The following is a 13604-nucleotide window of genomic DNA, read 5'->3' on the forward strand; positions in this document are numbered from 1 at the left end:
CACTCAACAGATGTTCCAAAGAACTTCACTGTAAAGTGGGCCACCAAGTCCACAGTGGTCATTGCTTGGAAGTTTTCTGAAAGCAGGTCCCCGTATAAATGCACTGTGAGTATAATGTTGTAAAGCATTCCCACTGTGTAATTTAGCATCCTTGAAGTTGAATTCAATTGAAAACTGTCATTCAGTTTGTCATATTTCAGTGACATGAGTTACCACTAAACAATCTTCCTCTTTTACTCTCTATTCCCTCACCAATTTGCTGATTGACTATCACTCTAATCCTAGATTGAGTATAACCGCCAGAAGATGGATGTGGATGCCAGGCAGCTGAAGGTGTTCGTCACTGGACTAAGACCTAACACCACCTATGAGTTCACAGTGATCTGTCAAGAAAGCATAAATGGTGGGCAAAGACATCGGGTAATAGCCAGGACAGCGCCGCTCATGCTGATCAGGAAACCCAAGTTGGACATCTACAGTAACTCGGATACCGCGCTCACCATGTCCTTTCCATCATTTGACAGCAAGGATGTCAAGTGAGTTTTGAGGGCTAAAAGCATCTGTGAGCTCTGTCTGAATTGTCTTGAAGGGTTAGGGGTTGCTGTCTTCCTTCTCTCTCCCCAACCGGTTGCAGCAGATGGCCCTGCCCCTTCCTGAGCCTGGTTCTGCCGGCGGTTTCTTCCTGCTAAAAGGGAGTTTTTCCTTCCCACTGTTGCCAAAGTGCTTGCTCGTAGGGGGCCATATGATTGTTGGGTTTTTCTCTGTACGCATTATTGTAGGGTCTACCTTACAATATAAAGCGCCTTGACACAACACAACACAACTGTTGTTGTGATTTGGCACTGTATAAATAAAATTTAATTGAATTAATTGAAAAAGTTTAAATGTTGACATACTTAAAATCTGACGTGACATCTGTTGAGATCACTAGGTAATGAGTATGTGACGTGGACTGCTGGTAATTGCTAGGCCCTTTGAGAGAACCGAATTGTCACGTCAATTTAGTGTTGAGTGTGAGGCTATTTTTAATGTAAATTCTGTTACAATCTTAAAGGATTGTTTATTAAAATCAAATCTTTATTGTGCTTTCATGCTGTGTTCACAGGAACTTCTATGTAGTAGTGGTGCCGCTTAAGAAGACCCCAGGAACTGTTAAAGACTTGAAAAACCCTGATGAGATAGACATAGAAGAGGTAGCGCACACAATAAGCTTTCAAGCTGTTTTTTTGTTTGTTTGTTTGTTTGTCATTTTGGCTCTGTACACCACCACAGTGGATTGTACAACCAGCCAACATATGATTAAACTGGAGACTTTCAGCTATAATTGAAGGGATTTAACAACAATGTGTCTGTTTACAAATTAAAGGCATATATACACATTTTCCCTCATTTTAGAGGCTCAAACGTAAATGGACAATGGACTGACAAGCAGTTTAATGGGCTGGTCAGATTTTTACATTCTTATTCCAAGAAAAATTAAGCAAATACGAGATCTGCAGTCGATTCCAAGTGTTAAACTTGGATTTGGTGGCTTCTCACTGTTAAAGCTGAAAGTCATTTCAGTTACTTCTTGACTACCTGATTTTAAATAAACTGTGATGACATACAGAGGCAAAATTGCAAAAATTGCATCATTATACATAAACAGTAGTTTTCATGTTCTGTCCACATTGTGCACATCATGTACCCATGTAGGCAAGGCACACAGAACACAGACATAAGTAAATCTCAGCTATGCTAATTTGACACCCCCCCCCCCCAAAAAGCATGCAGAAGAGAGAATTACACAGTCTTCTCCTACTCATAACCATAGCTCGGGGTCACCTTGAGCACCAGATCAACAGCAGCCATCCCTATTGGATTTGGGATTACACACATTCCCTCTGCTTAGGGCCCGCCTCTGTCTGCAGTCTAAACTGAATGAGAGAGGATTGATGTAGGGGAAAGGGTTGCATGGTTGCATGGAGCATTGCCAGAAATGTTGAAGCTTTTAGAATCTTAAGTGTGCAGTTACACCTACAGATTGTTTTCTTTGATCTCAGGAAGAGTTCAAGACCTTCTACAAAACAGTTACTTATTCAAGAGACCTACTGCTTATGTATTTGAAAATTTGTACTACTGCCATATTACAGTTTCTTATTTCCAGTTTATTGAATTGATGTCATTTTTTGTGCTTAAATAATAGCTCTTGTTTTGTTTAAATTTTTATTTAAAAAACATTAACATTATAAACACTTTCTGCACTCAGAAACTCTCATTAGGTCTGACTTGAATGTTCTCTATATTTAGTCTTTGATCTGCCAAAATTTTAAAAATACACTCACGCTCTCACACATAAAGAAGTACAATAAAACCTTTTTACGTCAATCAGCTGTTGAGGGAGGTGACTCCAAAGCGCCGTTCACGCCGTCAGCTGGACCAGAAGAAGCCCTACATCATAGCCTGCTTCAGGCAACTGCCCGCTAGCTTCACAGTAGGATCTGAAAACCGCCACAGTAACTGTGAGAACAAGCCTCTCGAACCTGGCCAGGAGTATGTCTTCTTCCTGCTGGTTGAACTCAATGCCACTAGCGGGGTAAGACAGTTCAGTCGAATTTTTGTCAGAGTGGATTTAATTATGCGGTTTTCTCCAGTTAATAGTGGATCTCTTAATGCTGATTTATCTAAACCTAACACATTTATGCTTCTTGTGGTATTCAATTCAGTTTGTTCAATTTGTATCTTTGGGTTTTATGCACTGTACTAAGTTTTGCGAAAAATTGTTTCTGTTCAGAAAATGTTTGCAGCAAGCCCATATACCGACACGGTGGTGACTCCTGAGCTGGTCGTGGACCCTTTGCCAGTAGACGCTGGAGATGGTCTCATATGGGTGTTGGGCCCCGTCCTGGCTGTTGTCTTCATTATCTGCATCGTCATCGCCATTCTTCTGTATAAAAAGTGAGTGGGCTTGGGAATTTCTGTTTGTGGTGATACTTGTGTGTAAAGATGTCAGAACCTCAAATAGATGTGAAGTTTGGAGTTTGGTTTTTCTTGTCATTTCATGCCAAACCCCTTATTTGTAGTCAAACTGGGGAATTGGGCTATCTTAAATGATTGCATGCTAGGCGGCATGTTGAACGAGGGTCTTATTATGTTTTCATGGCAGCATGATATTCAAAGTCCCAAAAACACAGTTGCATGTAAATATGAAACTTTTTTTTTGTGGAAAAAAAAAGATGGTCGTGGGATGTGAGCTGGTTGGAGAAAGAAGAGAGGAGGAGATTCTTTGAGATGGTGCTCGACTAGTAGAAAGAATTTGTCAGTCAGTAGATGTCAAAAGTGTTTATTCACAGCGAGTATAGGAAGGGTGATAAATTCAAGGGAACAATAAAATAAAGATGTGGTGCCAAAAGTAGACCTTGGTAAAGCATTCATCCAAAATGTGTTGCTTCGTTTGTTGTTGATGTTGGTTAATAGAACGTGGACAGGGCTGTTGTCATCATGAAAGGGACAGGATAGAAATGTTCTATCACAGGACTGGAGTGAGTCTAGTAAGCGTGCCACTGCCCTCCCTCTAAATAGACACAAACCATGAAACCAGTATGATCTCTACCACATAAAAACCATATGCATTATAGAGGAGTGCAGCTATCATGTTACGGTATCATAACTAAAGGTTTTTCCTACATATTGTCAGAGTCTGGATGTGAAATTAGAACTGCGAATTCTAGTGTTCAAGCACTTTTTCCAGTGTTGCCTAAGTTACCCAATAATAATGTTAGTAATGACTAAACTACTAGATTAAAAACTGGGTGATCTTTTTTTTTTTTTTTTACTGTAGTGGAGATCAAACTTGCCTTTAAAGCCCAACACCTCTGCTCCTCTGAGTCAAGACTAAGTGAACTCTCTGTAGCTTCGAGCTTTGGAAGATGCACATGCAGTCAGTATATCGCCCTTTTTTACTGTTAGCTGCACATATTTGCCTCGGGGGCTGCAAATCCAAACAGAACAATGTTGCAAGAGGTTGCCCTACATACCAGGAAAGATCCCTGAATTATCTAGAAGGGGGTAGGACTGGTGTGAGAAGCATGAGCAGGGCTCGCTACTGTCAGATGATCCGTGACTATCTGACCTTGGTTTACCTCCATCTTGAATGGTTAGAGGGAGAGTAACATCTCTCCTTGAATCTCTCTCTTTTTTCTCTTCTCTTTCACTCCACCTCACTCTCCCATCTCCCCCATCTCTCCATGGTGAATAGTGTTTCCCAGGACTGCCCTTGGCCCTGACATTCCCCTTTCCTATCTGTATCTGCACCCTTCGCACACACACGTACACACACACGCATGCACGCACACATCCACAGACACACAAATGCAGGGCTCTCGAATGTATGCGCTTACTTACACATTTCATTGAATACGCACTCATTCCAACTCATTGACACGTGCACACACTTGCACTCATGCACACACCTTCTTCCAATGCTGATGAGCTTTATCTCGCTTTTTTGCGAGCCCAGCAGCGACCCCTGTGAATTTTAAACTGCTCTCTATTGATTTATCTCTCTTCTTGCCTCCCCGTCTCCCTTTCTCCTTGTGTGTTGTGTTTTCACCATCTTTATATATTTATTTGACTCCTATTGCTTTCTCTGGAAACAGCAAACCCGACAGGTAAGGCTTAGTCTTACTTAGATTTAATGCATTTTTCAAGACAAAATAGCTTGTCTCAGCACAAAATGGCCTTAATTAGTGAGAGTGAAGGAGACTTGTTCATACGCGATACATGTTACCAGCTTCACAGTCCGTGATTTTGCTTCACTCTTAGCTTTTCTGACCGACTGAGCTACCAATCAGTCAGAGTTACTGAGTAGATAGTGAGGATGGGATCTCTTGTGCTGGATCAAGTGTGCATTAAAGTTTTTCTTTTTCTTTTGTCTTTTTTTGTACGTCTTCCCCTCTTCCTTCTTTATGTTTGACTTACTGTCCAGCCACAAAAGAAAAGAGTCGGAGCCACGCACAAAATGTCTGCTGAACAACGCAGACATTACACCCCATCACCCCACAGACCCCGTGGAGGTGAGGCGCATCAACTTCCAAACTCCAGGTAAGGCAAAAGGTGCATTACACTCTGAATGAAGAACAGGAAGCTCATTCATCTCATTCTAAAATTGTAGAGCAACAAAGGATTGGAAGAAGTTTCTTTTTCAAATAAAATTAATGGAGGCTGTAAAGGAGGTTTAATCCAAAAAAGATCTCACGGGCTGCATACATGTGTGAATCTGGAGAAGACCTTTCATATTGTTGCACAATTACAATTCAGAGAGAAAACCTTTCATGAAAGCAGAATATAAATATATGGTTATGCATTAATACACTTTACGTGTGTCGTGACAGCAGATTGTTACACTTACACCCACATGTGCTACTCCAAAATGATTGCATATGTGCTTTTGCGTACACCCTGTCTGAGTCCCCCCATATCATTGTGTTTGACATAATTTGCCATCATAACAGCCTGTAGGCTATAAGCATGTGTTTGCCATATCCCCATTAACCGCTGATGAATAAGAAAGAGTTTGAAATTTTGTGCATTGTCAGGCCTGTCTTTTTTATACCCTGGCTTTCTACGTGGTTTTATCTTTTTTTCAAAAACGTCTCAAAGACTTTAGAGTCAGACCTGTTACATATCGTCAACTTTTCTTTAATGTCAGGTGTGTTTCCAGAACCACTAAAAACTGCTGTAATTAAACCTATACTAAAAAAGGACAATCTTGACAAGACACAAATGAACAACTGCCGGCCAATCTCGAATCTCCCATTTTTAAGTAAGATCATTTGAAAAGCAGTTTCTCAACAGCTCAATTACTTCTTAAAACAGAATAACTGCTATGATGCCTTCCAGTCAGGTTTTAGACTGAACCACAGCACTGAAACCGCTCTGACCAAAGTGTTTAATGACATATGTCTGAACACAGACAGTGGAACAATGTCAGTCTTAGTTTTACTGGATCTCAGTGCAGCATTTGATACAGTTGACCACAACATATTACTCAAACGACTGGAGAACTGGACAGGTCTTTCAGGAACTGTACTAAACTGGTTCAAAACATACTTAGAAAACAGGAAATACTTTGTATCAATAGGTAACTTCACATCTGAGCAGACAAGTATCACATGTGGAGTTCCCCAAGGTTCCATCTTGGGACCCCCTCTGTTTAACATTTACATGCTCCCACTGGCACAGATTATAAAGAACAACAAAATAAACTATCATAGCTATGCAGATGACACACAAATATATATCACAATGTCACTAGGAGACCGAGGCCCTGTACAGGCTCTTGGTAAATGCATTGAGGAAATCAATGACTGGTTGTGCCACAATTTTCTCCAGCTAAACAAAAACAAAACTGAAGTAATAGTCTTTGGCGCCAAAGAAAAACGATTACAGGTCACCAGAGAACTTCAATCCATACATCTAAAAACCACAAACCAGGCGAGAAATTTGGGTGTAGTGATGGATGCAGACCTAAACTTAGAAAAACACATTAAGACAATAACAAAATCAGCTTACTATCACCTCAAGAATATTTCAAGGATAAAAGATCTGATGTCTCAACAGGACCTGGAAAAACTAGTCCATGCATTCATCTTTAGTAGGCTTGATTAGTGTAACAGCATCTTTACAGGTCTACCTAAAAAATCAGTCAGACAACTACAGCTCATTCAGAACTCTGCTGCTCGAGTCCTCACTAAGACCAAAAAAGTGGACCACATCAGTCCAGCACTGAGGTCTTTACACTGGCTGCCTGTCCGTCAGAGGATAGACTTTAAAGTTCTGATGCTGGTCTATAAAGCTCTGAATGGTTTAGGACCAAAATACATCAGTGACCTCCTGACCCAGTATGAACCTTCCAGATCCCTCAGGTCACCTGGATCCTGTTTTTTATCAATTCCCAGAGTCAGAACCAGACATGGAGAAGCTGCATTCAGCTTTTGTGCTCCATATATCTGGAACAAACTCCCAGAAAGCCTCAGATCAGCTAAAACACTCAGTTTATTTAAATCCAGGTTGAAGACTCACCTGTTCTCAGCTGCATTTGAATAAAGCACCAAATCCGCACTGTTTTACTTTAAGCTTAAATTTCCAAACTTACATTCTAACTACTGATTTTATCTACTGTTCCTTTTTTTTTCATTTTAAATCATGCTTTTTATTTGTTTTTGTTTTTTAATGTTTCTGTAAAGCACTTTGAATCACCTTGCTGTTGAATTGTGCTATATAAATTAACTTGCCTTGCCTTATTTCTGATGATCATCTGCGCTAAAGTCTGGTTTCTCCAGCCATAGCTTTCTGACATCTTTCCCCTGGCTTTCATTCAGATTGATTTTCTGTTTGTTTGCCTTTTTTTTTATCATCAAGCCTCCTGTAATTTGACCACACTGACATCTACGGTTTGTTGACTCTGGTCTTAGCCGCAGTGGAAGTGTTTTTCTTATGCTGTCTTCTTGTTTCAGTTAAGTTTCAGTGTCCAGTTACAAGCTGTGGTGTGCAAAGAAAAAAAAAATGCAGTTGGCACATCTGTCGGCCAGTTACCTTCCAAATGTATTGTAGCATAAAAGCTCGCTATGTATCTAAGTAGCCTTTGTACAGATTGGTCCAAACAAACAGCTAATAAGGGAGACAATTCTCCATAAGTAGAATAAACACACCCAACCTAGTTTCTGCTTGTTTCTTTTCTTTTATTTCTTCGTTTATTTTTTTTGCCTGCCGTCTTTCTGTCTTCGAGCCGGGATGTTTTTTTGGAAATCCATCTGTCATCCATGGCCAGTCTCTGCTCCATCAAAAGGCTCAGATTTCAAAATAAAGCATTTCTCTTCAGCCCGGACATGCCGCCTTGAGTTTGTATCTTCGAAGGAAAGAGAGATTTCTTTACATCAGAGGACAGAGAAGCAAGGAGACTCACAGAGACACTTACAGAGAAATGCTACTGTTCCCATCTTTATCTTGCTTGGCATTCAGAGTCCTATCAGAGGTTTCTGTAACCACAATGTTATAGTGGCCGCTCTTACGTTTTGAGATTTTCTCCTGTGCTTACCGCTGTCCTTCAGCCTTCCTTAAATAACAGTCACTCTCATTACAAATGCTTGCCCTCTTTTATACAACAGTCACCCGTATATGTTAAGACTTGTCTTTATACTCGACGAGCATTCTCATTCCACAGCCTCGCCGTTGTTCCGCAGAATTGGACGCTGTCGTTATCTCCGCACCCGGGGAATTTAATTTAAATGGACATTTTAGCCCAATTAAGTGGGCCGGTGAGCATTTGTGAACATCCCCATCAGCTAATAGCGACCATTGTTCAAATGAGCATACTCCCCGTGCAGTTATCCAAGGCCTCTCCAATCCAGCCGAGCATATGCCGTGTCGGCAATGTGTGCTCGCTGACCCCTAGTGCTGAGGAACATAAAATATGTTTTTGATTAGCCTTCCAACAGGCATCATGTTTCAGAGAGAGTGCGCACATCTTGTGTGTTTGTGCACGCCTGTCCATGTATGCTTAAAAGCCTGTAGGTGATATGACAGCCTCACAATGACATCCCATAACTCCTTGGGGCACAGAGTGACTTGTTTTGTCATTAACTTCCATTGTGCCTAGGGTTTAATTGGCAAATGGGGCCAAAGTAATGAAGCATCACGACTCGGTGGATATCTACTGTCTATCTGCAGCTAAGCCCTCCCTTTCGCCCAGAGTGCTCGCTTTTTTTTCTTCATCATTTTATTCTTTGTCTACTCTTTTTTATATTAAAGTTAAAGCTTTTTTCCTACAATAGTTAATGATTATCACAACGCTCCAACTAGCAATAAAGAAATAATTAAATGTACTTATAATAAACATTTTCATGTGATGAGTTCGATTTACCGAGGGTCATATGGGGTATGATCAAAATGTTCTGTGACTGCGGCAACATGATTTGAATTTGACCACCATCCCTCAGCGTTATCTGAAGTCCTTTGGCTGTGACACACTGCCTCCAATGCAGCTGCCATGCTTGGAACACTTTCTGAACGCATTCTTCAGTGCATCACACTGTTCTGCTGCTGCAGCCCTGATGTCCTGATGTAGCACTCAATTGTAATTGCACCACATTTCAGGACCTTTGCACTCAATGTCTTCCATTAGACCCATCATGAGTAGAAGTTGAACTCAGCACACAACCCAGTAAATTTTGGAAAAAATAAACAGCAACCCTCCTCCTGGTCGTGATCCTAAACTTGTATTCCCTCTTGGGTCTTGGAAACTGTGGACTCTTCTCTTTTTAAAACTCCTGTTTAGTCATTAGGTTGCTGATGAAAATGATCACAACTTTAACGTGAAGGTGCTAAAAAGTGGCCGAAAAGGCTTGTACCGGGCACCCCGTGCTGATTGGACTTGGCACCTCTTGCATCGACATGACCGTGCCATGCTCTTGATGTCAGCAGCGATGGAACTTTTCCATTTAATGAAAAATCAAAAACAATCTTGCAGCAAACGCAGCCCCAGACCATCACACTACCACTACCATGTTTCAATGTAGGTGTTGTGTTCTTTTTATGAAACGCTGTGCTAGCTTTACACCAGACATTACGCGACTCAGACTTCCCAAAAAGTTCACGTTTTGTCTCGTTAGTCCGCAGAATATTTTCCCAAAAGTCTTCATCAAGATTTTTTTTTGACAAATGCGAGACAGGCCTGTGTTCTTTTTGTTCATTATGGATGCTACTTTTGCCCAGTCTCTTTTATAATGTTGAATAATGAACACTGTCCTTAATTTGGGCAAGTGAGGTGCAAATTAGATGTTGAGTTCTTTTGTGACTTCCTGGATGAGTCGTCACTGTGCTCTTAGAGTAATTTTGGTGAGCCAGTCGCTTCTGGGACACTTCATTCTGTTTTCTCCATTTGTGGATAATGGCTCTCATTGTGGTTCACTGGAGTCACGGAGCCTTAGAAATAGCTTTGTAACCCTTTCCAGACTGATAGATGCCAATGGCTTTGTTTCTCAGTTGTTTCTTTAAACCCTGGCACGATGTGTTGCTTTTTCAGATCTGTTAGCCTACCTCACTTTGTCAGACAAATTCTTTTTAAGGGATTTATTGATTCAGCATGTCTAGCAGTAATCAAGTCTTGTTGTGGCTGTTAAAACTGAAATCAGCTTTCCAAAAACTGTTGTTATTCACAGTAAATTTATGATCTATCAAGGTTTTTGTGGGGGTGCAATTCCTTTCTTACATATTTGTCTAATATTGAAAGTCATTTGGTTATCTAGAACGTGCGAGTGTGACAAATATGTAACAAAAGAAAACCTCTGCATACAGCATATAAAATAATACATATGTTCTTCACTATATTTATCTACAAAAGAAGCATCACTCTCACGTCACAACAACTTGAACGGCCAAGTCCTCCCGTTCACAGTTCTGTGGAAACACACACATAACACACACTTCCGTATGAACATAATCAGACATGCCTGTACTTTCTTCATGCTGTGATGAATGACGTTTAGAGACAGCGGTTCAGATAACCACCCACTAGGTTTAATTAGTCATTGTCACAAATCAATTAGGGAGAGGGGGATGTTCAATGTCTTCATCTCACTGCGCTCCTTTTGCATCACTGCAGTGACGTCTTGTCTCCTATAGACGTCAATGTAAAGCCATGAATGCTTGTTTTTGCAGCTATATTTTGGAGACTCAAGCGTAACTGTTTGTTTTTGTTTTCGTTAATAAAATCCCGCTTTAGCCTGTAAGTCTTCTAATCTTGTTTCCGTTCCATTAATTTCTCACTTCTTACACGTGAAGCTGAACATAATATCTCGATTCAGTTGGATAAAACTTGCCATCTTTGTATTACGCGATCGACCCTGTCACTCTGATGACAGCTTTCAGCCTGTGCAAAATCTATTTTTCTTTGCTTGATGGGCAGGTTGGACACATCCCATCACATGCCATCTCTTGGCCACATGTCCTGTTAATACTGTCACAGATGGCTCCTTTCTGCTTGAACGGTCGGGGACACCTGTGTCTACACGGACGTAATATCGGCCGGCTGGAGCCCCGGAGGATTTCTACTCTGGAGCAGATAAGATTTTGAACCGTCACCACCCTCCTCGGAGCTCTGACTCCCATCAGCTCCGGCTCCACAGCTGTCAGCCAAGAATGCGGACACTTTTCCACACCTTTCACTCCTGGTGCTTTGGCATGAAGCCACAAACAAAGGAACCTTTCAGAGTTAGTTTTCACCAGCAAACATAAGCTGTTTTTCCCTTCTCTGTCTTCCTCACAGTCCTCCGGATGGGGCCTTTCCAACTGCTGTTTATAAAGGCTTAAATATAGCAAATCAATTTTCTTATCGCTGATCTCTATAGCCGCTGATATGGGGGTTGGCAGACAAAATTTTTCCACGGGCCCACAGAGGCTGACACCCTCAGCCAACCAGTCGGCCCCCAAGTGGGAATCTGGCACTGACTGCTAATTGGTGGTGGACGGGAAGTTGTGTTAAGATTTGGAAATGTTTGCCCTACTTTATCACGTCTGTGTGTCAGTTTGGCCTGAAAACTGAAATAACATAATTTAGGCCACCCTGTGGGATGAACTGAGGTAATATTACCCTTGTGTTTTACTTCATGCCCTTGTGTTATGTTGCACATTTCATATTTTCTGTTAACATGGCATTTTGTGTTGCATTACAGCCTTTTTGAAACCATTTCCTTTATGTCTGCTGTCCTTCACAGATTCTGGTCTAAGCAGTCCTCAGAGTGAAGCAGATTTTGACTATGAAAGTTAGTCACTATGCTCTCAGAGTTTGCGTACCAGCTTTCTTTATATACGTATGGTTTTTGTGTGTGTGTGTGTGTTTTATTTTGTTTTAGGTATTTGAGCACCGCTTGCCTCAATTTCCAAATACATCATTTGCATTTGTTTGTTTTTTCACATGATGCAGCAAAATTTGAGCACTAATTAATTTTATGTTTGTTTCTATTGGTCCACTAGGGTGTGTTTTTTCTTTTTCTTTTTTTTTCCCTTTGATTGGATCACAATATTCACTCGGGCTGTTGGCTGTGCATTAATCTACCATGCATAAATAACCTGTGCGATCACTTCCGCTCATGTATAGCTGGTTAATAAGTGGAGGTTTTTTTCCCAAATACAACTTGTGTTATTCCTTTTTCTCTTCCTCCCAATCCTTACCTCCAAGCTGTTGTTCTCCCGTCTCCCTCCTCCTTCACCACCACTGCTCCATTTCCATTCTGAACCAACGGGGTCTTTTTCTGTGCTCAGAGATAACAAGCAGAATTAATTAAAGCAGTGGCAAACAATGGCTCGACATTTGATCACCCCCTCTCCTGCTCACCACAAAAGAATCACCCGAAAGAAAAAAAAGGAGTTTCTGGTTTTTACTCTTCCCCCAGTTTTCCCTCTTTATTTTCTTTGCTTATCCACAGGCAGACGTCGACTCTTTAAAATGGAAATACGCGACATCATAAATAGGCTTTTGGAAAGACCGGCTTGGCTTTTCGAAAAGAATGATTATATTTCTCAGGCATATCGACTGCAGATCAGGAGACTGGAAGTGTGTAATTAGATGTTTTTTTGTGACGTGTGTTTACTAATCACTATGTTGATTACAGCGGGAGAAAAATAGGATAGTAGATAGATAGGGGGGGGGAAAAGCTTTGGGATTGAGCGTTGTGGGAGAGAGGGGGCTGACTGCTTCAGAGTTAGGTTAAGAAAGAACAGCAATTCGCCCTTGATTGACTTTGCTTGGGTAAGCTTAACAGTCAAGTTTAGCTTAGAAGCTAAATATTTTCTGGGAAATAACATTGCAGCGCGCCTTCAGGTGTGGTAGATTCATTTGTTTGGAGCATAAAGCACGTAGTTTATATTAAATTTAATAGCAAAATGAGGCACCAAAAAGCAAACAGTACTAATTATGCTGATCAAACAAATTGAATTGCATATTTACATCAGGCTCTTATATAAGCCTTCTGCAAATAAGTGCTTCTTACCTCCTCCAGTTGAGGTAAACAAATGCCCTGGTCACTTTTTTTTTTTTTAAGAAAAACTGTAAAAGGATAACACACACACACACAAATTGGGATACGTGCACATGAAAAGAAAACTACACACACCACGCGTGCACAAACCCCAACACAAACAGTCTTTGATCTCCCCTCAAACAACCTCTTGCTCTTGTTTTCCCAAAGAGAAGTAAGGGCCCCTCGTTTGAACACATTTACTTATTTCACTCATAGCGTCTGATAGGGTTTTCCTTTGAAAGCGAGGCTAGTAAACTGACAACCAAATTTCATTTTTCATCTTCTTTTTCCTTTTTTTTCTCCTTCCTTGATATCCATCGTAATGAATTCTTACAGCAGAAGCCGCTAATAACCTCGGCTCATTCCAAAGCGCCGCCGCAGAGCTTTGTTATCTCACTGAGAAAACTCAAGTATGAATAAACAAACAGTTCTGCTATTACCCGACAAGGTTTCCTTAAGGTTTGCAATTAACATGCTTAATTGAAACACAAACTCAACATGGGCTTTAAGAATAGGGGGAAACTATTAAGTTTGTCATTTAAGTGG

The 13604-nt window shown here is 40.9% G+C and overlaps 1 protein-coding gene across 9 annotated transcripts in view; it reads left to right on the top strand.

Annotated features, from left to right (window-relative positions):
• Nucleotides 1-13604, top strand: part of ptprsa (protein tyrosine phosphatase receptor type Sa) — a 231936-nt gene that overhangs the window by 184437 nt on the left and 33895 nt on the right. For 5 of the 9 annotated variants that reach the window (XM_085246284.1, XM_085246286.1, XM_085246289.1 and 2 more), the window contains 7 exons: nucleotides 11-105; nucleotides 286-536; nucleotides 1106-1193; nucleotides 2372-2575; nucleotides 2774-2937; nucleotides 4967-5082; nucleotides 11754-11801. In XM_085246284.1, the coding sequence (XP_085102410.1) occupies nucleotides 11-105; nucleotides 286-536; nucleotides 1106-1193; nucleotides 2372-2575; nucleotides 2774-2937; nucleotides 4967-5082; nucleotides 11754-11801 (966 nt within the window). Of the gene's footprint in view, nucleotides 1-10; nucleotides 106-285; nucleotides 537-1105; nucleotides 1194-2371; nucleotides 2576-2773; nucleotides 2938-4637; nucleotides 4650-4966; nucleotides 5083-11753; nucleotides 11802-13604 lie in introns of all 9 variants that reach the window. The other 4 variants (XM_085246287.1, XM_085246291.1, XM_085246292.1 and 1 more) reach the window with 2 other exon arrangements.

Source organism: Mchenga conophoros, linkage group LG15, assembly GCF_057382185.1.
Source record: "Mchenga conophoros isolate Kocher_MC1m ecotype Shallow Benthic linkage group LG15, M_conophoros_male_GT1.1, whole genome shotgun sequence".
Classification (NCBI taxonomy): domain Eukaryota; kingdom Metazoa; phylum Chordata; class Actinopteri; order Cichliformes; family Cichlidae; genus Mchenga; species Mchenga conophoros.